Here is a 27,127-nt window from a genome sequence, read left to right on the forward strand (position 1 = left end):
ACCATCCAAGTCTAAAGCCCTCCTGGCAGCTTAACAACATGTGTTTGAAAATTCGGTCTCAAACCAGTTTTATTTTATTTTTTTTAAAGATTCTATTTATTACAAACCAGTTTTCATTGCTGATATCCAATCACCTCTTCACACTTCATTTCCAATCCAGTTAAGAGAGTCATGCCCATCTCAAAGATTCTGGGCATAGCTTTTCCGCTCTGAAATCCAACTTAAAGAAAATCCAGCCTATCCTTCAAAGAGTACATGTATTGTGACTCTATGAGCCAGACAGAAACTCCAAGTTAAACTGGCTTAATAAAATAGAGAATGTATTGCCTCAAGAAACTATACACTCCAGAGGAGAGGCTATCTTTGCACATGTCCCAAGAAGCTCCATACTCTCATCACCTTTACTGCTAAAAACCATAGAGGAACAAGATGTCTTTCTTCTAATGACTCCCAAGCAATTCCTAGGAATTACCCAAATTGGTCCACTTAGGGCATGTGTCCAACCTTGCACCTGATTCTGAGATCAGGGGAAGGAATTATACTGAGAGGAAGAGGTGATCCTTCCTAAAGAAATGTATATTACTATTACTGGAATGTGGAAGAAATAGAAGTTCAATTCCAGAGTCAGGGTTTTTTTCATTGCTAGAGCAGTGGAATGTTGAAGGTGGAAGGAACTACAAGGATTATTTGACTCAACACCTTCATTTTAGAAAAATGGAAATTCAAAATTCAAAAAGATGAAATGACTTGACTAAGTTGTACACAGTGGCATAGTATCAGAGCCAAGACTAAAACTCTGTGTTCTGACTTCCGAGGCCAGAGGGTCTTTGTATAACCTGATGTCTTAATAGACACCAAGATCATATTTTATTTTATTTTTTTAATTTTTATTTATTTATTCATAAGAGACACAGAGAGAGAGGCAGAGACACAGGCAGAGGGAGATGCAGGCTCCATGCAGGGAACCCAACGTGGGACTCGATCCTGGGACTCTAGGATCACGCCCTGGGCCAAAGGCAGGCGCTAAACCACTGAGCCATCCAGGTGCCCCCAATATCATATTTTAAACGTCAATTTTATGTTATAAAAACCAGCAATATTTGGAGTCACCTGGGATTCAAATTCTATCCACTCCCTTGCTCTATGAATTTGGACAAGTAACTTAACCTTTCTGAGCTTCCACTTCTCATCTGTGAAATATAAAATAACAGCTACCTTGAAGGGATATTATAGATACTGTAGAAATCAAGATTCTAGCAAAAGAGGAAGTGCTCAATAAATGGTAGCCCCCATTTGTATCTCTTGCCATGTTTAATGTGATTTGACACATACTACTTTTCTTTTTTTTTTAAGATTTTATTTATTTATCCATGAGAGACACAGAGAGAGAGAAGCAGAGACACAGGCAGAGGGAGAAGCAGGCTCCATGCAGGGAGCCTCATGTGGGACTCGATCCCAAGACTCCAGGATCACCCCCTGGGCTGAAGGCAGGCACCAAACCTCTGAGCCACCCAGGCATCTCACGTACTATGTTTTTATTCCAAACTTGGTGTTTGACTAACAATTCTTTTCATAGGTATAGGGGTTGTGATTTACATTATCTAGAGCATTTTATTAAGTCAGTGAAATATCTTGCCCTTGACAGCTTCAAACAAAAGTTAATAATCAAAAAGGATCTATCTAATCCAAATTAGATAGAGTTACAAGGAGCATTTCATGGATTTTTTTTTTTCATGGACTTTTAAATACCCTTTTGTAACATTGCCTTTGGGACTCTAAGTGTAGGACAGAAGAAATTTTATATGTTGTCAGTTCCATGTGTTTCTGTATTTTAGTTTTTTCTTTTGAATTTAGGCAGGACTGACATGTGATGATGAGTTTAGTGATGACAGTCCAAATAGTCTGACTGCCTTTAAGGCAATGTTTATGGGTACATAACCCAGATATGATACACATGACTCACCAGTCCATATAAATCACTGGTATTTTATATCAAGCCAAGATTTTTTTTTTTTTTTTTTGGCATCCCATGTTTCAAGGACTCACATTGTTCCGTTTAACCTTTCCATGTTTTTGTTGTGATTGACAACACAAAAGAGTTTTGTATGTCTTGCCTACTTGGACAAAGGTCAGTAATTTTACTGACTGCCCCTCCCCAAGAGATGTACATATGGTTTTTTAAAAGTACAGATCCATATATTTTTATTAAATATTCTTTCAAGAACTTACGATGGCTATAAAATGTAACTTAAACAATATATTATTTCTAACAGATATTTTTAATAGAATTGACATGACATATACCAGAGTCTGATAAATAGGAAGTTTGCGATATGTTGCAGCAACTATTATTTGCATCCTTCTCCATATTTAACCACATTTGACAAATTGTAGGTTCATAATCAGTCTTGGTTTTGAATGATGGATTATTTTTACCAGTGATAGATGCCTATGATTTACACTATCTAGTGCACAGGCTGAATCTGGCACCATAGGCAGAAATTGTTGTCTGGCTCACCGATGCAGACTACATATCCTACAGTTGTAATATAATAGCCATAACAATTTTTACCATGAAATATTTCTTGGGTATTTATAATGTAGATTAAACATAAACTTGTTTATCAAACACCTATTCTAGGTTTACTTTGAAGATTGCCAATATACGGCCATTAAATTAATGGAAGAAAACTCAGTAGCAAATAAGAAGACTAAACATGAAATATTTGTATTTCATTCTTGGTCCATGAGCAAGATTGAAACTAGATATGGCTGTGGGAGAAGTAGAATTCATCTTTGATTTTGTTGAGGTCTTTACCAAATTCCTTCGCAAATTTCCCTTACCCTATCCCATTAATGCACATCAATAAAACTTGCTTCCCAAGCATTAAAATTTGACTATTCAAAAGATCTAAAGATTTTCATATTAAGATGTAAAAATATCTGCCTTAGATAAGGACACCTAAACCACCATTTTCACTGGATAGCACAAGATATAAATAACTGGTAGAATTTGAGTCTTCGGCCTTCAGATGTGTATTGGGAGAGCATCAAGTGGAGAGGGAGAGATTAATGAGGATGGTTGAGAGTATTTTTGAGGGCACTAGATATTCACCTGAAATTGAACCACTTGAATTGGAGTCTATCTTACCTACTCTTAATTTAACCTTTCCTACAAGGTACTCCTTGCTACATTTTACTACACAAACCAAGAAAGGTTACATGATGAGTCATTGGCAAAAATATCTAAGTATAGTTCTCAGAAAATGAAAACATAAGCTCCAGTAACAAGAGCTGTCTAAAAGACCACATTCCTATCACCAAAATGTAATCATTCTCTGCCATTTAAAGCTGAAAACTAATTTCACTTCCTCTTTAAGGATTTATGAAACTGACATGAAAGGATTTTTCTACTACCACTCTTACTTTTCTAAAATCTTTTCTCCATATTGCAGCAAGAGCAAAATATAAATCAGATCACATCATTCCCCTGAATAAAAACCTCCAGTGGTTTTCCATCAAACTTGAAATAAAATCAAAATGCTTGCTGTGGCCTATAGGCACCCTGCCTACATAGCACTCTCTGCACCTTGACTGTGCCCCAGACATCCCAGAGTTCTGTTGTTCCTTGACATGCCAAGAACACTCCCACCCCAGGGCCTTTGCTCTTGCCTGGGCTTTCCCCTTACAGCTTTACATGGTGATTTCCTCTGTCATCCTTGCCTGCCCAGCAGCCACCTCTCAAACAGGCTTTCTCTGACCAGTTGGTGTAAAGGAACCTTCCCTTTGCACCCCCTTCCACACTGCTTGTCCAGATCATTCTTTTTTTTACATCTATTACAGTTTTTATTCCTAAGAATCTTGTTTGTTTTCTGTTAACCTCAAATAAGCCCTATGAAAACTACCTTTCTTCTTCACAATATCCCTAGCCTCTAGAGCACTGCCTGGCATTTTTGAAGTACTCAATACCTATCGATTAGGTAAAATGCATGGTGGTGACTCAAGCCTATAATATAAAAATGACAAACACTATAACATATAAAATACAGGGTTTGGAACCCTTCTTTTAAAGCAGTATAAGAAGAACAATCCAGAGTTCTGATTTTGGTTCAGAACCAAATGATCACCTCTGGTGTAAACCGCATGAAGTAGAAAATCACTAGAAAGGTTCAGCAGTGTGGTGGGTGGCAGACTGCTCCAGCAGAGGATCCTTGTCATAGGTCACACATACATTCCCACAGGCCCTGAGGAAGCCAAAGGTCTAGAAGTCAAAACAGGCCTTGAAAATAATAATTTTAGCCTTACCACCGACAACTCTATTGTGAACCCATGTAGACCTACAGAAGAGATAAAATATTGCATGAAAGGTGTCAAATCATTTGCAATGTGTTATGAAAAGTATCATGTGCTTTAAAGAAACAGTTATGTTTTCTTGTGTGTCTACACACCATAATATCGGGCAATGTGTTTTTTTTTTTTTTTTTTTTAAGATTTTATTTATTTGTTCCTGAGAGACACAGAGAGAGGCAGAGACATAGGCACAGGGAGAAGCAGGCTCCCCAAAGGGAGACCAATGAGGGACTTGATACTGGATCCCGGGATCACACCCTGAGCCGAAGGCATGCAGATGCTTAACAGCTGAGCCACCCAGGGGTCCCAATGTGGTAGGTTCTTTCTGTGCAAGATCTCTTCTGTTTCTGCAAGGTGATTATTCCTATGTTCCTGATGAAGAAACCGAAGCTGAGAGAGGTTAATAACTTGTCCACAGGATAAACAGAGCACAGATAGGCTTTGGGATGTCCTTTTTGGTTCTCACATGTTTAAAATATTTAAAAATGATTGTTAAGAATATCTTCAAACAGAATAAATATGTTCTTCTCCTCCACAGTTTTCACCACTGCCTGTTGTTATGTCCGGCCTGGCCTCACCCTTGCAGTGGGCCTGCCTGGCCCCTCCCACAGGCTCTAGAGTTGTCAGTCTCTGACGCTAATCTGAATTCTTCCTTCTACCTGCTGTTTCTCTACAGGAAGCCTCTGCCCTGTTTGTATCATTGACCGGATGCTCTCTAAGGACCCTTGCGCTGGGGGTCAATGCTGTTACTCTGGCTTTTGTCTTGCTAAGTGAGATTTGTAAAGAATAAGCCAACAAGAAAGGAAAGTCTTGGGAGAAGGCAAGAGAGTTTTCCTTGAGTAGAGAGAGTAGGAGAATGGAATTGGTGACAGCTAGAAATAAAATTCTGAGATAGTGGTGATTTTACGGGTAGCATGAGAAAGATTTTACTGTTCAATGTGCTGTGTACTTCCTTTCCCAAGACATCTTCAGCAAAGGCACCATGTTTGGACTTGTTCTTCTTTTCTTGGATGGAAAACTGCAGTGGAAAGGGCCTCAAGAAGACCGAAAGTCACCTCAAGTGGGCCAGTCAGCCCCTGGGACAGAATAAGCAGTGCCTTTGGACTCAGATGGTCTCAGATCTGAAAAGAGCTCTCTTTCTCAGCCTTATTTTTCTCTTCTGTTAAATGGGGGGTGGGATGGAGTATCTTTTTTTGCCAGGTTATTGTGAGAATTAAATAACACCCTTAAGGGGCCTGGTATGGAGCTTGGCATATTCTAGACCATGTTCATTCCCTTCCCCTTATATTGAACTAGAATGGTCTTCTCTGAATTCCCATGAATTGGTTCTTGTTCTGCTCTGCAGAACCTGAAGGGATTCTATCACCTTTTTCATGTGATAAAATTTTAATTTGTCTAGAGCTTTCAAGAAAATGATATCCATATCAACATCTCTGTATCAATTGCTCTCAAGCCTAAAATGACTTCATTTTTCAATTACTACTTTTACTACCTGATTAAAAACACTTTTAAGAAAGCACCAAGGGATGCCTGGGTGACTCTGTGAGTTAAACATCTGCCTTCAGCTCAGATCATGATCCAGGGTCCTGGGATGAGCCCCACGTTGGGCTCCTTCCTTGCTCAGCTAGGAGCCTGCTTCTCCCTTTCCTTTGCCCCTACCCTGCTTGTGCTCTCTCTCTCTCTCATTCCAAGTAAATAATAAATAAAATCTTTTAAAAAAGGGAAGAATCAAGATAAAGATTAAAAGTTACTCTACATACTGAACAAATCCTTCAAATATTAAATAATAAGTATACATCTCACCATACAGCTTTTCTAAAGACAAAGGATCTAATTTGGTAATTAGCTAATCTTATTGAGCACTCACTAGGTGTCAAGGATGTACCAGTTCTTCTGTATTTGGCTGATTTTAGCCACAAATAACTGAATACAAAAATAAAAGTGGCTTAAACAATGAGAAATATTATCCACTCCCACTCCCAAAATAAATTCCCAAGGTAGACAGTTGCAAGAGTGGCTCAAAGGCTCAATAATATGCAGGACCCACCCTTTTGTCATCATTCACCTCCACATTACACTGGAGATGGCTCAGAAGTTCCAGGCTCACTCACAGACATGACAGCACATGGTTGAAGAAGGCATTTTCTCTTGGGTGACTCTTCTTATTAGGAAGAAAATCTTTCCTAGATCCATCTCCCAAGACTTTTCCCCCAGGTTCATTGGTCAGAACTGCCTCACATATCCATGTCTTAGGCCACTACTTCCCAATTTTTTCACATCATGATGCAAACAGAAAGATACTGTTTTTTATGATGTAAAGGCGTACCTGGGTGAGGTTTCTTGTGGCCAGACAGGGCAGTCTCAGCAGCTGACCCTCACTCAAATATTCCAAGGGCTTAAGGAATCAATACATTGTCATATCTTTAACTCATTCAAGACACACCAGTGTGTGCTGGCATAATGATTGGAAACTGTGCTCTAAGCTATGAGAGAGACTAGGAGAGACATTATCCATCTTCAAACTGTAGTGAGAGAAAGATCCACCAGTGAGAAGGAAGAAGGACATGGTGGTCAAGGACTTACTTATCAATGATGTGAGTGCTCTTTTGCTGAACTAGTATGCTGGTAAATATTTAATAACCAACTTTCTGAATACAGTTCTGACATATCTGTTGGTTAGTATTTTGATAAAACTGCAACAGTAAACATGTATATGGGAACTTACTTGTCAATGATGTGAGGGCTTCTTTGTTGAATTGGATGTTCTGTGCCATTCACCATATAACAGCTATAGATACAACAAGCTTTTTAAAGTTTAATCTGCATGAACAGCTTCTTTGTCACTTAAGTCTAGACAATCAACAAAGCCTAAGTCAAGCCTTGATTTGTGGCACTTAGTGACTTCCATGGTGTAAATATTTCTTCATAGCCAATTTCAAGCTACCAAAGTAAAGTCACTGAATACAGCATTGGGGAGAAATGTGCAGTAATACATTATAGAGAATTTTCGTCACACAGACACAATACATGTCAGTAACCTCAAGAGCATAGATAATAGTAAGATACATTAAAAAAATTTGGAAGTGATGAGTTTTTAAATATACTTTAGCTTTGTTTACATTTTCTTTAATTGGATGTTTTATATAATTTAATTTTTAATAATGATTCTGTTTAACAAACAACTGGAAAAATTCCTGAAAATTTAACAGTCTCCTCTTATGAGGTAGTATAAGCCAGTTCCACATGTCACTGTTGACCCTAAGTCCTTGCATATGCCACCGAGTCTCCTTACTGCCTTTATCACTGCGTGTAAAAGCTAGGACCATCTGTAGCACACAGGGAAAAACCTGGCTACCAAGTATTACTTTTGGTGCCCCTGTATGGCTGCTACCCACTCAGTTTTCTCTTCTGTAAAGGATTAGAACAGTTCTTACCTTGCCTACCCATAAAGGATGCTGTGAGGATTAAACTAGTTGGGCCTAAGTGACAGTGCTTCGAAAACTGCAGAGGCAGATACAGAAAAAAAGCCTTTAATATGATGATCATTTCAGCACTGGTTTTCAACCAGGCCACCATCATTAAGGATGCAAAATGTGTTGCAGCTTTCAAAGATATGGTTTCATTTTGACATTTTCTCTAATGCCCATGGTAGACAGTAAACACCCAGAAAAATTGTTCTTAAGAAATCCAAATTTTTGCTAGTCTTCATCCACTAAGAGTAGCTATCTATGTTGGGAGAAAAATGATTCTTTTTACTTATTTCTAGCTGCTGTTGGATTGTCTGAGGGGATATCTCTCTGGGGTTGTAAAATGCATCTTATTTTCAATAATTGAATCAAGGTCCTTTGATTTTTAATTTCGATTTTTCAAGCTCCTTTGCTTTTTGGGCCAATTCATGAAGTTATTTGGCATGGATCATGCCCTTCTGTTCAAGATGGTTTCCTAATCTTAAATTGGATTAAGTATCCCAAATATCACAGGATGAAAATTTAAACTTGACTGACTTTATCAGACATATACATTGAGCTTACTGAACTTCTTGGTCTGTAGACAACCTTTCTGCCAAAGCCTATCTCACATCAGGCCCTTAGCCTATGCTGATCCCTCTGCCAAGAAAGCTCTTCCGTGATTCTTTGCAAAGTTGACTCCTCCTCACCCTTGAATTCAAATGCTATCTTCTTACAAAGGTCTTCTCTGAACATCCATTTTAAGTCATGTCCCCAATCTATTGCCTTCATAGCACTGATCCCAATTTTAATTTCCTTATTTGTTGCTTCTTTGTCTTTACCCTGATTGTAATATCAGATCCTTTTGCCCCTTCATGTCCTTATCTACTACTAGTCTGGCATATAATAACTATCTGTAGAAAAAATGAATTTGTCCAAAAGGATCTGCACCAATGTTGTGGGGCTCTGGCCATTTATAGTTCTCTCTCTCTCTCTTTTTAAGATTATATTTATTTATTCATAAGAGACACACAGAGAGAGAGAGAGAGAGAGAGGCGATCATGACCTGAGCCAATGGCAGATTGAGCCACCTAGATGCCCCCATATACAGTTCTCTTGTAGGTGAGAGCCTACTGTAAAGACTCCCTAGGATTTGGCCTGTGGTGTTCATGGTCACCCACATTTCTCCTTAAAAGGCCCAGGAGGGGAGAAGTCACAGAGGTAACATGAGACTGCTGGCTCCCATCTGCTTCACCCTAATGGAGCTGCCTCAGTGATGTCACATAGGACTGGATTCTCTAATCCTTTTCATTCTGTGACAGTGCTTTCAAGACTTAAGGTTTTCATGGCCCTATATGGTGGGGGGAGGGGGAGGGGGGAGGATGGAGAAAAGAGGGCTAGGGTGGGGGGCATATCCCCCACTCATAAAATTAGTTTAGGGGCACTATCCACTAATATGTACTGCTTCAGGAGAAAGTGGGTAGCAGAGGTTATAATTTGGACTAAGCTAAGAAAAAGTGAGAAGAGAAGAATGGGGAAAAAAAGGGCAAAGGGGATTAAGAAAGAACAGAAGAAAGGGAGAAAAGTGATAAGGAGAAAAGAGAGAAGAGGAGGACATACGAAGAGGATATTTGTGAGAAAGACACGTGCAACAGGTAGTGAAGGTGGAGGAGGAAGGAAGAGTTGAAATTCTGTTCTGCTTGGCTTGGTGACTCTTGAGTAGTGACTGACTTTAGTGTGAAAGGATGGATGGCTCAAGTGAAGAGAATTCTCACATACTCCCCTCAGGGGGTCACTTACATATTCAATCTTTAATTTTGAGGGGCCCAAGCCAGGCTGTCTCATAAGTTATTCTCCTGGATGGATTCAGAATAGTAATCTGGGAACAAGGAATGTAACCTTCACTTTTTTTTCTTTAACATTTTATTTATTCATCACACACACACACACACACAGAGGCAGAGATATAGGCAGAGGGAGAAGCAGGCTCCCTGCAGGGAGCCTGATGCAATACTCATCCCAGGACCCAGAATCACTGGCTTAAGCCAAAGGCAGACACTCAACCACTGAGCCACCCAGGTGCCCCTGCCCTTTTAAAAGATTTTATTTTATTTATTTATTCATGAGAGACACAGAGAGAGGCAGAAAGTAACCTTCACTTTAAGTTGTGACTGTGGAAGAACAGAGGAGAGAGTATTGCTAACCCGAGCTTCTGATTCCTCACCTCAGCCCCCATCCTCACCCCATGCCTTTCGATTACTAGGCTAATGGCACACAGTTAAATTCAGAATTTGAAAGCCAATCTTTCAGAAAATCCTCCTCTTTGGTAACTGAAATGTAAACAGATTTGCAGAGCAGGGTAGAATAGTTTTACAATACACCTGTAAGAATTATTAAAATACAATTATGGGAATATATTCTCACTGAGGTTTCACAGAAACTAAGAACACCCTAAATACCTGTAGGAGGCCCACGCAAAACCTTGTAGTTCAAACAAAAAGAAAACTTTTAACCCTATTGTTTCCAATGTCCTTTCCTCCCTTCTAAATAGTGGGGTTTTGCCCATAGCATAGTATTTCAGGAACATAATGTTCAATATAATATAATAATAAGGAAGGGGGTATTATAATATCAAGCATATTTATTCAGACAATATTAAGATATCTTTGTTCCAAACTTTTCCATGGTTATCTTATAACCCATGAGATTCCTAGTTCATACCAAAATGTCCCTGCAAGCTGTATCCAGAAATAAGAAATAGTAGGAAGGTACAGCTTTATCAGCAATCTGTGGTACACTCTGTAGCCTCCTTAAAAATCTCTTTATGCTCATGTTTTCTATTTTTCTACCTCTTCTGCTATAATTGACCCAGATTCTCCTACATGTGTAGAACAGAGAGAAGAAGGATGTGGAAGCCTAAAGGAAGGAAGCAGAAAGATAGGCAAGGCCTTTAACGTTCTCTATGGTCCACTACTGTCATTGGCTACCCAGGCTCTGCTTTATGAACAAGAAAATTTGTTTTCCAGGGGCACTTCAAATAATGGTTGCCACATGGGCTTTTCAATTTCAGAATTGTAATGAGTCCACTAGCATGCTAATCATGCTGTTACTTGTCTGAAGTATTAAGGATTTCAATACGGCACAGTTTCAAAGATCTTTGATCTAATTTCCCCCTTTTTGGCAAGTGTACGGAAAAGTAATTAGGAAATGTGTCCTCAGATGATACCGGGACCAAGTGCATAAGTGAATTTTATTTTCACATTGTATACCTGGAAAAGATCCATCTCTGTCTTCCTCTAAGAAATCGTAATGCCATAAACATTGGGTAGAGTGATTTTCGGGTTCCTTGAAGAATTGGCCTGCCAGTGACTCTTTGGTGAAACCGTTTTCGCTTGTTGTTAGGTTTCAGGCCTAAATGTGAAAGGAAAAGAATCATCCAAAAAAAGTCATGTAGAAAAAATTGGAGATGGCTTTCACAGCTTCAAAAACAGCTAAGTGTTCCCTGAGTGACAGAGTAAATAGATTTTGATATAAGAGTTGGGGCAACAAAGTGCTTTTAGGATATACAAAGTAACAGGGTATATATTGCTACAGGGAGTTCTTAAGATAAAACGGAGAGGCCTCCCACAAATTTACCTTCTTATTGGCCAGAACACAATTTGACTAATATTTTCAGGTGTTCTTTTTTTAAAGTATTTGCCTCCTGCACTTAACTATTTGGTTTTTTTATTTTTCTTTGTCTATACAAGAGCATCTTTTTAAAACACGGCTTTTTCTTTTAAACTTCTCTTCCAGCAAACGTGGTATGGGTCCAACCCATGAACAGGTTAAGCTTCTGACAAGAGAGGGAAAAGACACCCCAGCCAATGGGAGCTCGTGCTGGTGATGTACTGCTCCCAGTTCTGATTCATTGGCCGCCTAGGGTTTGTCATTCTATCCCCGCGTCTGCAAACAGCGTGGGTCGGTTTTCTGTAGTCCAGCTAGCTAAACTGGATTTTGGCCGCCTGCATATGCAGCTGCAATTAGGTTCAGTTGCTAACTTCTAATGGAAGCAGCTGTTAACGTTTCCTCAAGATTAAATTGATTATCCTCAAGAAAAATCTTGCGTTCCTTAAACCTTGCTGGAGGTCGTTGGAGGTCCCCTGTGACAGAATCACGTGACTGTCTAACATGTGCAAATAAATACGATGTGGAGCCTGATGAGCTGCAGATGGAAAACCTGCCAGAAACTCAGAGCATATGCCCCGTGCGTGTTATCAGTGGCGCCCGCGCATGGGTGGGTGCCGGGAGGGTGTTGCTGCCCTTGGGGACCAGAGGTGTGCGGCAGGGGCACCTGCGAGGGGCAGTCCGGGGTCACCCGCGACGGCGGCTCCGGAGGGGAGGGGCCCTGGGGGAGGGGGTTTGGCGGCGGCCTGGGCTCCGCAGCGCGTTCAAGCCGCAGCAGCTCGGCGGCAAGTAGGCCGCGACTGCGCCCGAGGCAGGGGGAAGGACGGGGTCTGCGCTCCGGGCTCTGGGAGCCGCGTCCTTGCGGGGAGTGGGGTGTGTATTTAAGACCAGTGGGAGCGCCGGGGCGGGAGGAGCCGACGCCCTAGCGGGAGCTCCCGACTTCTGGCTCCACGGACTGCCGGCTTCGGAGAAGCTCTCCATGGCCGGGGCTCCTGACGCTCACACACCCGGCCCGGCCCCCAGGGCCGGGGGCACGAAGGCCCCGGTCCCGGTCCCGGTCCCGGTCCCGGTTCCGGCCCGGGATTCGGATGCTCCCGTCGGCCTCGGCTGGGGCCCCGGCCGCGAGGGGGCTGCGGCGAGAGAGGCTGGGTAGGGCAGTGACGTCACCCGCGGCTGCCCCTCCCCCGCCGGCCGGCCCTCGCCGCAGTTCCTGCCCGACGACATCCGGGTCTCTCCAGCTGCTCCGCCGCGCCGCGCCGCAGCTGTAGCGGCCGCCGGGCCCGCGGGGCGGGGCGGACGGAGGAGTCGGGGAGGGGCGGCCCGGCGCCGTCGTGAGCGCGCCTGCGCGGGGACGCGCTCGAGGCGGCGGCGGCGGCGGCGGCGGCGGCGCTACGGGCGGGAGCGCGCGCGGGAGCGAGGGAGCAGTGGTCTCGGCGCCGGCCCGGCCCGCAGCTTTGGGTGCTCGGGCGGCTGCAGCGCCGGAACGGGCGGTTGGGGAGGGGGGGTGGGGGGGCGCCAGGCAGGTGAGGCGCGAAAGCGATGAATCTTCGGCTCTTCCTCCTCCTCCTCCGGGACCCGCTCTCCGCCTCCCGCTCCAACGCCCGGATGATCTGAGCCGCGAGGGCGCCGAGAGCCGGGGGCCCGGACGCAGCCCGGCTCCTCCCCTCCGCCGCCCCCTCCCCGGCCCGACCTGGCCGGCGGCCGCCGCGGTGACCCCCTTGCAGCCCCCTCCCCGGTCGCCGTCGCCGCCGCTGCCTTGGCCGACCAGGGACCTGCCCGCCCGCGGCTGCTCCGGGTAAGCGCGACGCTCGGGCCGAGGGCGGGCGGGCGGGCGGGCGGGCCTGCGCGGCGGCGGCGGCGGCGGCGGCGGCCAGGCCTGGGCCTGGGGCCTGTAAACAAGCCGGGCGTCTGCCCGGGCGCTCCCGGGAGGAGACACGACAACTCCACCCCCTGGCCCGGCCTCCTCCCCGAAGCCGGGCGCCGGGCGGAGAGGGGTTAACGCTCCGCGAGGGCGGTGGCGGCGGGGCGGCGGGGCGGCGGGGCGGCGGGGCGGCGGGGGCGGGGTGTCGGGGGCGGCGGCGCGGGGAGGGGGCGCGACCCTGCCGCCGCCGAGGCCCGGCGGGTGTTCGCGGCCGCGACGCGGGCGAGGGCCCCAGGCCAGCCTGGCCCGAGAACCGCGGGCGGAACTTTTCCGGAGCGAAGAGTGGGGCGTCGCGGCGCCCCCACCCGCCGGGCGGCCCAGGGCTCCAGCCCCTGGGAGGGAGGCCTGGAGGAAAGAAGGGGGGTAGGTTTCCTTTGGACCGGGCTTGGCCTCGAGGCACCAGACCCTGGAGGGTTTGCTTCGGGTTTTGTAGGGGGGCTGAGCTGAGCGTGGGGCCGCCCCAGAACTCAAGTCTGTGATGCCTGCAGCCCATTCATTATTGAGACCTCGAACACCTCCCCTGGAGTCCATCACCCTGATTCCTTCTCGTATTCTTGACTGTGCGAGGAAAGTTCTTCTTGTTAAGAGTTCGGTGGTTGAGGTATGGGTTCTGTTCTGCTCGTAGATTTAAATATTTTCGGAGAGCCTCCTACCAACCGCAGTTTAGATACGTTTTGAAAATTTCATCACCGGAGGTATTTTTCCTTTTCTCTTTTCAAGCACCGCACGGTACTTAGAAACCCACAAAGGTCATACTTAAGTTGGCCGAGCCGAGAAATTAGACGCGCCGCCCCCATCCCCACCCCTGAATTTTCTGCAAATTGCACTGATGAGCGGAATGAATTTTAAGAAGCGGTTGGAAGAGTGACGGGAGGAGGTATAAAAATCAATGAGATACAGAGGTATTGTTTGACCAGAGTAGAGGGTTTTTGACATTATTGAAAGAGATTTAATTTTTTTAAAAAAATTGTTCTGAGGGAAAAGGCTTGATCTTTTCAGATTTGCATGTTGGGATTTTAAACACAACCAGGTTTTAGATGCAACGAGCTCTGAAGAGTCAGAGGATTTATTTAAACGGCCCTCTGCTGAGCCTTAGGGGTTCCAGAGCTCAGAGGGTTCAACCGAGCTTACTCTTCAATTCCTCTTCAACCGCAACAACTTCACTGTTACAACTTTTGTATTCTTACATGGTGGGCCTTTTACAAATATTGTATTTCTTTAGCACTTTACAGATTAGAAAATTGATTAGGGAGACGGTGACCCACTCTCCTGTTTTCTAATCATAGATGTTACCTTTGATCTAATGTTTCTTTGTTAGTAAATGATTTGAAGCACAAAGTAACATTCCTTGACCTGACGTTGTAGTTGTGTTCTTACATGTAACTCGTGGATCTGAATAAATATTCAGTCACATAGGGATGATTACTTTTAAGCTTCAGATTTAGGCAGTACCACATTATTGAAACCTTAATGAGAAGCGCACATGGAAGTTACTTAAGACATTTTTGATTTGATATCATCAAACATTATTCACATCAGTGAAGTGATTTCATTAGGGGGGAGGTATATAAGACCAGGAAGTTTGGCTAGCTACCTCAGTATATATTTGAGAAATAACAGGGTTGAATGATAGAGTAAATAAAATTTATTTTTTAGGGGTGCCTGGGTTGCTCAGTCCGTTAAGCTTCCAATTCTTGATCTCAGCTCAAGTCTTTATCTCAGGGTCATGTCTCAGGGTTGTGAGTTCAAGCCCTGCCTTGGGCAGGAGCTTACTTAAAATTTTTTTTAGTTTCTTTTTCGGTGGAAATTTACATAACTTTCTTTAAAAATTCTTTTTTAAAAAAACAGGTTATATGTTTTTTGTATTTTAGTTTGAAGGGCTGGAGAGATGACCATATTTACAGTATAACATGTTGAAGGGAACACTGTACTAGGGAGATAAGAATTATTTAGTCATGGCTGTGCTCCAAAGTAAGTGTCCATGGACAAGTCCTTTAACCTTTTGAGTCTCAGCTAAAAATCAGTAAAGCCAGAGTGGTATACTATATTAAATTCATGGCCAGTTGTTAAATTTTTTTTATTCTTTTAACATTGTCTATTCAATATGCCTTGACAAAATGCCTGGTATATGCCAGGCACTTAGATGTTTCAGTATTCTAAACCTGCATGCTATTTAAAAATAAGTGTCTTCTTTAAAATAATTTTGAGTTGGTGATTGGTCTTATGGGGTGATATTCCTGTAGGTGGGCTTTATTGATTTTTCTGTTGGGAATGGGATGTCTTGAAAAACTTGGGTGGAAGAAGGATGGTGATTCCACAGGAGACAAAGGGTGGTTGAGACTACAGGTTTGAACAAGCACAGGACCCTTGGTAGTTTGATGTGAAAGGCATTATAAGAACATATTATGAAGGTGTTTCTGTGAGTTCAAGCTGGGTCTTGCTTATCTTGACTTGTTAATAAACCTTTGTCTGAGAATTTGTTTCCTAATACCTAGGTTTTTTTTCAAAGGAATCCATAGCAGTGTCATGTCACATGGTAAACATTGCTGAGCAGTTACCAAAAACTTAGTCTTCTAATTTGTTTAGATTATACCTAGACTGTTTATTATAATAGCTAATAGAATGTGTAGCTAATTCTGGCTTAGCTATGAATGCTTATTTATTTAGAAATTTAAAACTGAAGAGTGACGTACATATGTCCACAGGGAGCTTGTTGTCCCTGAAATGCTCACCTATGAGAGCTGCATTAATTTCTTAAGCTGTAAGTCTGTGATCATGTAGATATAATTAATTATAGGGTGATATTTTGACGATTCGCCTCCTTCCCCCAAGTGATTACCTAACTCTTGCCTAGGCACCTGACTCTTGAGTAGTACTGATTACTTTCCATCCTTAGATCAGAGAAGGGAAGCAGCCATGTAAGAAAATCGGCTCAAACGGAGTCCTATAAGAGTTAAGCAAGAAGATAAAACAAGGTGTGGCTCTGTGAAATATGTGGACCTTGGGTGAGGGGAAGGTGTGAGGCAACTAGGTAAAAGTTTGTATCTTCCTATACCTTAGGTAGTAACTTATGCCAGAATGTGTTCTTTCATCTCAAATAATGTTGGTAACAAATTTTTAAAATTCAGTTTCTTCATTTATTATCGCATTTATTAGCCAAGAAATTCTCTGAATTTCTATCTTAAGAGATTATTAACAACCCTTATATGAAAGAAGCTTGGGTTAAATTATATCAAAATCAAAAGGTTGATTATATTTTTCTTTTGCTCTTTCTAATGTCTAATGTATTTCATGTTACATGAGTAACAATTTTATATTTTATTGAGTCTCCAAAATATATTCCTTGATGATTTTGACCTTTGCATGCCCTTGCTGTCTATGTACTACCTAGATAATCTCTTTACCTAGCTTTTCTTTTGCTGAGGCAGGTAGGAGGATAGAGAAAGGAAACGATTAAGAGAGGTGAGCTTTATATACCTTTATCTAAAATGTAACAGGCTTTAGAATTTTTTTAAGAAACAGAGGGAAAAGTACTAGATGTTTAATGTGTATTAATAAAGTAGACTACTGATACTGTGTTTATGAAATTAGAGATGTTTTAAACATTCCTTGAATAAATGTGTGATAAAAGAGGGAGATTGAGTTTTTATAATTCCTAGTATGTTTATATGGAATCCATGGACAAAGTTTATGTAGTATTCATATTTAGGATCTAGATTGTTAGGGTTTTGTAGCTGATATGATTTGAATTAAAATCCTGTGAGAACAGACTACTTTTGATACAGAATAAAGTGAATAATAAAAGCTATAGTTTATTAACCATTTGTCAGGCTTTAATTTTCCCCACAACCCTGTAAATTATATGATGTTATTTCTGTTTTACAAATGAAGAAATATGTACTCATAGAATCTAAGTAACATGCCAGGATCAGAACTGTGTAGATATAAAACTATTTTCAAAATATTCCTAAGTGAATTTTTCCCAGCTAGATGAGCCGTCTTTTTCCTAGGAATCAAAACCTGAAAAGCTGAATGTTAACAATGTTAACACTATGATTCGAATTCCTCAAATTAAATGATACCTTATAAACTTATGAATAAAGTCTTCCAATACAGGAGTCTCTTCTGAAACATTTGGAAAAGATTTAAGAAGTTCATTTTCTCATTTCCTAAGTTTCAGGAGTCAACAGAGCGAAACAGTTTTATGTCTTCAACTATCATTGTTTAGATTGAGGAATAGAATCAATATGAAATTCTCAAATGGTTGATATCCTTAATGAAGGACTAAGGGAACTGTTTCTAAGTACTTACAGTCATACATAGAGCCACATTAAAGGCTTTAGAGAGGAGTTGGTAGTAAAATTTCCTGATGGGGTGACTTGGAGCAAGTTCCTCAATTTCTCCTAGCCTCAGTATTATGTGTCTTATGGGAGAGCCTTTCTCATAAGGTATTCTTGAAGATTAAGCGAGATGATTGTTTAAAATACTTGATGTTTTCTACCATGAAGAAAGTACTAAATAAATAGTAGCTGCTATTGAGTTTGTGAAATCTCGAGATAGAGGAATAGAGACTTACTGAGTGTGAGTCTTTGAGTACGGTTTTAGTAGTGATCCTGGAAACCTTACTATGAGAGATTGAGTAGAGACTTTAGAAGAAGTTATAAAAGTTGTAGGCATATAGAATTTACATATAAAAGTTAAATGTTAAGAGGTAATTGAAGAGAAAGTTGAGTATGAGTAGATGTATTTGACTATATGAAGCTGAAGAGGTCATGGGTTTGAGTTAATGGTTGGGTGGGAATAGATGATTAAATAGAGGATAAAGAGTAAGAGTAATAAAGCAAAGGTGAATGTTCAGACTAGAATGATCAGTAAGTGAAGAAAGGGTGGGTATTTTGAAGAGAAGGTACAGTTTATGATTAGAAATGAGCAAAAAGATACTGCTATGGAAAAAATACAAGAGAGTAAGAAAATAAATTCTAACTAACTCTAGTTCTTGTAAAAAAAAAAAAAAAAAACCAACAATAGGGAGTCTTTATATAAAAGGTATAAAGGCCAGGGCATCTGCGTGGCTCACTGGTTGAGCATTTATTTGCCTTTGACGCAGGTTGTGATCCCAGGGTCCTAGGATTGAGTCCTGCATCGCCTCCCCCTCTGCTTATATCTCTGTCTCTCTCTGTGTGTCTCTCATGAATAAATAAATAAAATCTTTAAAAAAAATAAATAAAGGGTATTAAGGCTTTGTAGTGGGTCCTGTGTTATTTAAGGTTGAAAAACTGTTAGAATAGTGCAGGTCTTATCACTTCATACCCACACCATGGTTTTTGGCACTCCAGTTGGTCTTTCCCCCTTTCATTTTGTGCTGTCTCTCTCTCCTCCATTCTATAAACCATCACAAACTCCTTAAGTACTGTTTATATCGTATTATTTCTCTTCTCAGTATACTTCGGGAATCCCTTTTTTCTCTAGGATAAAATTTAGAATTTGCTGGGCATTTGACACTTTACATAATTGAACCTCAGGACTGATCTATTTCTTTTTTTTTTTTTTTTTCTTAAGATTTATTTATTTTGGAGAGAGATTGAGTATGAGGGGAGTGAGTGGGGGAGGGGCAGAGGGAAAGAATCTCAAGCAGACTCCCCACTGAGTGGGGAGCCAGATGTGGGACTTGATCTCATGACCCATGAGATCATTACCTGAGCCAAAATCAGAAGTCAGATGCTTAACCATCTGAGCCACCCAGGCGCCCTAGGGCTGATCTATTTCAACCAAACCAGTACATTTGCCATCTCTGGAACACACCCTGTACTTTTATCTCAGTGGATCGATGCTAATGCTAATTGGTAGCTTGAAATTCTTGCCCTTCCCTTTCTAGCTTTTGCTTTCCTCTTTATCAGAGCTCATTTCTAATATTTCTTCTACAAAGCATTCTCTGATCAGTGTTTGATCTCTCATTTCTCTGTACTTCTGTAGCAGTATCTCACTGTACTATTAGCATGGCTTTAGTTGTATACTTTATTGCTAGGTATTTGTGTTCTAATTATAACTGTGTTCAATGTAATCATAAAATTTTGAAGGGGAACATACAAGAACTTTTTATTATCCCCAAAGCTTACCACAGTGGCTTGTGGATAGTAGATATTCAGATATTTTGTAAATATTAAGCAAAATCTGCCTGACAATAGAAATGATTGCTGTAGGAGGTGATGGAAAAGTTAAGAGCTTTCAGGTAGCAGATACGACTGACTATTTTTCCTATATATTATTTTGGCTGAACCTGGATATTTAAGTGTGAAGATTATACAAATCAGAAATGCGACAGAGTTCTTATGTTGGTATAGAAAATTAGGTTGATTGATTCTAGACCTAAAGGTTTCATTTTAACTTCCAGTGTTTTTGCTTTGAGGGTTAACAGGACATTCATAATTATGCATTTCTTTCCAGATGCACGATACTATGCATATATACCTTTACATACCTTTACAGATACTTGCACTAGGCAACCTTTTAAATGAGAGCTGTGGAATCACAGTAATTAGATGATGTATTAGTTAAAGAAGGGAGATAATTGATTGAATTTGAACCAAAGCAAATACCTAATAGATGAGTGGTCTGTTTTCATAAACATTTAAGCTAAATTTTAAACCATACCAGGGGATCCCTGGGTGGCTCAACGGTAATTTAGGGCCTGCCTTTGGCTCAGGGCATGATTCTGGAGTCCTGGGATTGAGTCCCCCATTGGGCTCCCTGCATGGAGCCTGCTTCTCCCTCTGCCTGTATCTCTGCCCCCCCCCCCCCCGTGTGTGTCTCTCATGAATAAATAAATGAAATCTTTAAAAATAAGTAAATAAACCATATCAAAACTGTTAAACTATTTCCAGTATTTGGAAAATGCATAGTAAAATTTCCTTTATTGAATTTTTAAATGGATAATTTTATATAGGCAGTCTGTGGTTGCTTAGGCCCATTTATTGGAGTATGATACTAATGAGACCAGAATAATTTGATTCTTTGTGGCCCTTTTAAGGTTTTCTAGCCTTAACATGAGCTACTAATAATGATAGCTGACATTATTGAGCAGTATGCCAGGCATTATCATAGAAAAATTTTAATTACTATATCATTAAATCTTCCTATCTGTATATGAGATAGGTACTATTATTACTTGTATCTTAACAGATGAGGAAATTGAGACAAAGGTTAAGTTACCTTTTCAAAGTTTCACAGCTAGTAATAGAAGTTAAACATGTCCTTGGACTTTTCATAGTTAATATATATATGGGTCACTGCAGTTTTATTGCTCCTGCTAAAAAACTGTTGGCAGTTGTGATGGTTTAGAAAATCCTTGGTTATGAGGGTAAGACTACAGTTCCATTGTATCCAGTGAGTGAATCGGGATTGAGGTGAAAGTATACACTAAATTTGAAAAGTGTGGTATCCTATGTTATGTCAGTTCCCTTTTAGAACTTTTCACGGAGCTATTAAATTTTGTAAGACAAGAAAAATATAAGATATAAGCATAATACAACTAGTACCACAAGCCATACACAGCTTTGCCTTATGGCTTATTCATTACTTTGCAACCCACTGACAAATGATTTCATCAGTCCTTTATTCAAATTAAATTCTTAGTAAATTTAAGGAGGTGGTCTTAAACACAAGCTACCTAATTAAGCTTACAATAGAAGATACACAATAGGGGCACCTGGGAGGCACAGTTGGTCAAACATCTATCTTTGGCTCAGGTCATGATCTCAGGGTCCTGAGATGGAGCCCCACATTGGGCTCCTTACTCAGCGGTGTCTTCTCCCTCCCCCTCTCTCTCTGATCTCTCTTGCTTTCAGTCTTTCTTAAATAAATACAAATTAAAAAAAAAAAAGAAGTTATACCATAAATGGAGTATTTCAATATTAAGATTTATTAAAAATAAATTCCTTGAAAGCAGGGACCAGGTTTTATTCACTTTAATAGATACTCAATATATGATTGTTTAATCTTTGTAGTCTACTTGCTTATTTTCTGATAAACACTTGACAAAGAAAATTGAACGTGAGCCAGAAGTATAGCAAACTGTGAGAGCATAGGTCTCATATAATCCATTTTAAATTTAGGCTAGTTCTTTTATTTATTTTTAAAATATTTTATTTATTTATTCATGAGAGAGAGAGAGAGGCAGAGACCTAGGCAGAGGGAGAAGCAGGCTCCCTGTTGGAAGACTGATGTGGGACTTGATCCCAGGACCCCAGGATCATAACCTGAGCCAAAGGTAGACGCTCAACCACTGAGCCACCCAGGTGCCCCTAGGCTAGTTCTTTTAATTCATCTGTGACATGACCATTCAGGCAAAGATGTAGATAAATGGGTTGGTGGTGGTGGTGTTGGTGTTACTTTGTTTTGAATCATGCTGTATGTAGCTTAATTCTTTTATTTAGAGAATATGTATTCAAGAATTATTGTGCTATTTCTAAGAATGTAATTCATTACTGATTTTGAACAAATGCCTTGGGGGTTTTTTTAGCACTTTTTTTTTTTTTAGCATGAATGGTAGAAAATTGCATCTAACTTGGTATTATGTCTATAGGAGATGCAGCTTGCTTACTTACCTTTGTTATCAAAGTTCAGAAATGAAAATATTAATGATAAGGATAAGCAAGGAGTGCCTATATAGTGTTTTTGTGGGTTTTGTTTTGCAGACCATTGCAAAACTTACCAAGCTTTAGAAAAATATCTCTGCAGTATTCCATCATGCTTCAGAATGTAAATAGTTGGTAAATAAAATTTTCACTTTCTATAAAGCAGTAGATTATTACCCTGGCTGAGAGTCTTCTTATAAGGCTGTTTTGGATATTAGGGGCTGATCTTAGATGTGGCAATTTTTGTTTTGTCCGCCCTCGGCTTAACCCCTTTATTACTCCATATTCTGTCATCTTCATTTTTCTCTGTGTAAATGCTTCCTGATAGTATAAGCAAGTAAGTACTTCAACTAGTCAACCATCTAGTGTGATCTTGTACTAGTTTGCTACAGCCAGTAGAATAAGGAGCTCCTTACATGCATATGGGATTAATTCATTTTATATACAATAAAACTCCCAGACTAAGTTAAAGATGTTCTTGTCTAAAATACATTGAAAGTGGGTTTCCTAGCTCTCAGAAATTATTCTTTTGTGTCTAAATTACCTTATATTTTACTTCTCATATAGAAAACACTTTTTATTTTTATTTTTTATTTTTTATTTTTTTAGAAAACACTTTTTAAAAAAACTTACCCATTCGTGACCACTAATTGAATGAGCAGATAAATAAATAAATAGCTCAGGGAAAGAGAATGTATAGGCTCTACCTCTCATCAGAACTACATCTTTCTCTTTTGTCCCCTCCAATATATTTTATGGGGCATTTTTAGTAATGAGAGTGTCAATGATGTCAGGAAACTTAAAAATCATGAATGAACACGATCTGAAAATCAAGTTTTTCTTTTTTTTTTTTTAATTTTTTTTTTTTTATTTATTTATGATAGTCACAGAGAGAGAGAGAGAGGCAGAGACACAGGCAGAGGGAGAAGCAGGCTCCATGCACTCCATGCACCGGGAGCCTGATGTGGGATTCGATCCCGGGTCTCCAGGATCGCGCCCTGGGCCAGAGGCAGGCGCCAAACCGCTGCGCCACCCAGGGATCCCAAATCAAGTTTTTAATTGACGAGTTGCACATTTGCTTTAGAAACCAGTATTTTCTTATTAGAAATAATTACATTTCTTTGAGATTTTAAAAATTAGAACTATGCATTCTGTAGAATAAGAAAATGGAAATGGTAATATACAGTTTGTTTTCGGGTCCTCTTCTATGGGAATACATTTTCCTGGGGAGAAAAGAATTCCTAAGTCTGTTGACAAGAGAGAAGTCATGATGATGGCTATCATTCCTTTGTCCTACATATTAAACAAGTGTCTCACTATTTATAAAGTATTATGACTAGAAAAGACATGATCCCTTCCTTCATGAATCTTAAAATCTAAAATGAGAGAATTCACAGGGTCTTATATACTATGATGAGGGTGAAATACAGTATTCTGTGAGCTTGTGACTAATGGTAGATCTATTTCCTGAGACAGAGAACTGGTTAGGAGAAGCGGCAGGGAATTGAGAAATTCATTTTAGGTCATGTCATTTGAGCTGTGGCTAATCAAGTATAGGAGGTAGTTAGATATATTTTTAAGCTATTAGAAAGATGGAATTTTCACTTAAAATTTTTTTCCTCTTACTTCCCCAACACCTTTTTCTTTTTCTTTTCTCTTTTCTTTTCTTTTCTATTCTTTTCTATTCTATTCTATTCTATTCTATTCTATTCTATTCTATTCTATTCTATTATTTATTCATTCATGAGAGACACAGGCACAGAGACCTAGGCAGAGGGAGAAGCAGGCTCTGTGTGGGGAGGCTGATGTGGGATCCCAGGACCTCAGTATTATACCATGGGCCAAAGGCAGATGCTCAACCACTGAGCCATCCAGGCGTTCCCCCAACACTTTTCAATACACACAAAGCATCTCATCAAAACTTGTGGACTCAGTGAATGAATCTTTTCTTCAAAATGTTAGATTTTATGGACAGAAGTCTTTCTCTTAGAGGCAAATACATTTTGGTTCTTCTAGCAGTGACATTTCATGTGTAAAATACTTAAAATTGCTGCATAGTTTGTGAATAAACCATTTGTCATCTTAAATATATAATAACTTTTATTTTCCCCTTCTTTCAGGTTACTATCATACATTTATAAGTGTTCTGTCACACAGGGGGTTTTGTTTGTTTAGGCAAAAGAAAAAAGAATGGATTGGCTAAGGGAGGCAGTTATTATTTTCTAGGTCAGTCTCAGTCTGAATCCTCAAATATACAAGGATTAAAAAATTAGCAAACTGGAAATTGAATCCACTTCTGTAGTCAAGTTTCAAAACTGAGAAACTGGAAATAGTTAACAGGTGAGGCAAATTGAGATTGTGAATACTATTGAACATTCTTAGAAAACTTTGAAAACTAAATATGCTTTCCACATCTTTTCAATGTTTTGCTCATACTTTAGTTGTTAGTGGAAATAGGTCAGTATCTAATTTTTATAGTCCCTAGAACCCACCAACTAAATTAAGCTTAGATATTTTTCAGGTAATTATGTACTTCTAAAGTTTATTTTTAAAATTGTGCAGGCACATACCTTTGTTGAAACTTATGACTACCTCATGGAGTATGTAATTCATATTACAGTACATGTCTAGAAGATATTGATATATTAAAAAATTGTGAAATATGAAGGAAACCTCAAAAGTGGCAAGCTCTGTCTACACGTACCATGTGAAATTGAGACCCCTGCTAATACCTACACCAGGCAACTATGGTTTCGGTAGTTGTAAATTTTTACCTAATTCAGCAAAGACTGATTATTTTTTAATGATTTTTGGTAGGAAAAAAAATGACGTGTTATGGACTTAATGGAAATACTATTTAGCATAGAAGAGTTGTATCTGACTTATTTTGGTTGGTTTGGTTACTTATGGTTTGCTTTTTGAAATTTCACTTTTAAGGTTAATTCAGGGCATTTAAATTTAGATATTTAACTCAGTGACACTCTTGCATTTTAATTCATTTGGATGAAATTTGATTTTTTGGAAAAAGTATTTAATTCAAAAAGTGAAGTCAATATTTAGCTGAAGCTATAAGATGAAATGTTGAACTGAGGAAGTTTTCAGTAATTTTTGAAAAAAATTTAATATCGTATTTTCCATGTTGCTTCATATACTCCAGCCATTTTTAAAATCTTTTTATGCAAAATAAAATATAGATACAGAAAACTATAAAACTATTAAATGCAATCTTTATTTTTTAATAAAACTATTAATAGTTTTAATAAAACTATTAAAAAGCAATCTTTTTAAATGACTTTACTGAGATATAACTCACATAGCATAAAATTTACCCATTTAAAGTTAGCAGTCAGTAGTTTTTAGTGTATTCACAAAATTGTGCAACCATTAACCACAATTTAATTTTAGAACATTTACATCACCCCCAAAGAAACTTTGTACTCATTAGCAGTCACTCCACATTCTTCTCTCCCCCAGCCAGTATCAACCACTCATCTACTCTCTGTCTCTGTACTTTTTTTTGATATTTCATATAAATGGAATCCAGATAACTTTTTAATCAGTTAATTTCTGGCCTTTATAAACAGCTTGTATATCTTGTGAGATAACCAGTGATGAATAATGTAGCTTCCTTTTGTAGCTTAAATAATGGTTGTTTCCTCCTCCTCTGACCAGGAAAAATAATTCAGTAATTGGGAGACTGTATCCAAATTTAATTTTTTTTTTTTATTTATTTATGATAGTCACAGAGAGAGAGAGAGAGAGGCAGAGACACAGGCAGAGGGAGAAGCAGGCTCCATGCACTGGGAGCCTGATGTGGGATTCGATCCCGGGTCTCCAGGATCGCGCCCTGGGCCAAAGGCAGGCGCCAAACCTCTGCGCCACCCAGGGATCCCTGTATCCAAATTTAAACCGACAATTAGGCTCTTCATTAGTATTAAAATTTCAAAGACTATATATCATTAGTCCTCATCCAGAAGTGCTTTTTACTGTGGGTTGCTCAGTAGTTCTTCAGCTTTCCCTAAAGTATTGGTGGAGTAGACATTTCTCTTCTGTCTTTCAAACTCAGGCTTGCAGTTCACAGAAATGTTTCCCCTTGCAGCTGACTTGCCCGAACTCTATCTACCTTCTTATTCCCCTAAATCCAAGAATTAGAATTAAAGGCAAGAACAGGAAAATAGAAGACGAAATTGATCAGTCTGGGCAGGGACACCGTTCTACTGATGAGAACAGGAATAGAAATGGTATAAAATTGGCAAGGAGACTGAATTTGTTTTTGTTTTTAAGATTTCATCTATTTATCTGAGAGAGATCATAAGCAGGGGGAATGGGAGGGACAGAGGCAGAGGGAGAAACAGACTCCCTGTTGAGTAGGGAGCCCGACATGGGGCTTGATCCAGGACCCTGAGATCATGACCCGAGCCGAGGGCAGACACTCAACCGACTGAGCCACCAGGCGCCCCAGGATACTGAATTTGTGAACAGAAGAATAAAACTTGGAGATTGCCTAGGAGAGAATAAGACCTAGAGGGAAGAAAGAAAAGGCAAAAATGTCATGCAGTAGAAGATAATGATTTTAAAAAATTTTCCCTTCTGAACTTTTAGTTTTAGTTATCATGTCAATGAAGCACAAATGAAATCCCACATTTTGATAAGGTTTAGTACCCTTGACATACTTTCTTTCCAGAACTCTGTATAGGAATTTTGAAGCTGAACTATAGTCATGTGTTATTTTTTTTGGGTTATTTGAAGATGTTCAGGTTTGAACCAGTGTAGCATGGGAAACCATTATCACCTTGGGATACTTTGGAGAAATCCCACAGAGAATTGAATGGCACTGTCCCCTGAGGGTTTTCAAATTGAAGGGGTAAAATCCTATTCTGAGTGCCTCCATACTCAATGGACTACTTCAGGGATCTAGAATTAGCACGAAAGAAAATCTTTTTTTTTTTTTTAAGATTTTATTTATTTATTTATTCATGAGAGACAGAGAGAGAGAGAGATAGGCAGAGACACAGGCAGAGAGAGAAGCAGGCTCCATGCAGGGAGCCTGATGTGGGACTCGATCCTGGGTCTCCAGGATCATGCCCTGGGCTGGAGGCGGTGCTAAACCG

The 27,127-nt window shown here is 40.2% G+C and overlaps 1 protein-coding gene and 2 long non-coding RNA genes across 13 annotated transcripts in view; 1 reads left to right on the forward strand and 2 right to left on the reverse strand.

Moving 5' to 3' along the window:
• Positions 1 to 1,638: 1,638 nt before the first annotated feature.
• Positions 1,639 to 9,080, reverse strand: LOC144320679 (uncharacterized). Of its 2 annotated transcripts, none has more exons than XR_013386290.1 (4): positions 8,978 to 9,080; positions 7,785 to 7,851; positions 7,076 to 7,138; positions 1,639 to 4,244 (listed from the first exon to the last, which is right to left on the reverse strand). It is a non-coding gene; the product is annotated as an uncharacterized LOC144320679 (long non-coding RNA). The 2 variants fall into 2 exon arrangements; XR_013386291.1 differs by lacking the exon at positions 1,639 to 4,244 and adding an exon at positions 4,514 to 4,722.
• Positions 9,081 to 9,171: 91 nt separating this feature from the next.
• PPM1A (protein phosphatase, Mg2+/Mn2+ dependent 1A) overlaps positions 9,172 to 27,127 on the forward strand; it is a 48,250-nt gene continuing 30,294 nt past the window's right edge. For 2 of the 9 annotated variants that reach the window (XM_077909506.1, XM_077909507.1), the window contains exon 1: positions 12,938 to 13,257. Coding sequence is in view for 5 of the 9 variants with exons in the window: in XM_077909503.1 (XP_077765629.1) it covers positions 9,253 to 9,451 (199 nt within the window). In the remaining 4 variants the exon portion in view is untranslated. Of the gene's footprint in view, positions 9,452 to 10,717; positions 10,738 to 11,591; positions 12,073 to 12,937; positions 13,258 to 13,722; positions 13,747 to 13,959; positions 13,985 to 27,127 lie in introns of those variants that run through there. The other 7 variants (XM_077909504.1, XM_077909505.1, XM_077909503.1 and 4 more) reach the window with 7 other exon arrangements.
• Positions 9,549 to 27,127, reverse strand: part of LOC144320680 (uncharacterized) — a 53,260-nt gene continuing 35,681 nt past the window's right edge. Inside the window, exon 5 of one of the 2 annotated variants that reach the window (XR_013386293.1) lies at positions 9,549 to 11,207. This is a non-coding gene — a long non-coding RNA (uncharacterized LOC144320680). Of the gene's footprint in view, positions 11,208 to 25,734; positions 26,538 to 27,127 lie in introns of those variants that run through there. The other variant, XR_013386292.1, reaches the window with a different exon arrangement.

Source organism: Canis aureus, chromosome 9 (assembly GCF_053574225.1).
Source record: "Canis aureus isolate CA01 chromosome 9, VMU_Caureus_v.1.0, whole genome shotgun sequence".
NCBI classification, from domain to species: Eukaryota; Metazoa; Chordata; class Mammalia; order Carnivora; family Canidae; genus Canis; species Canis aureus.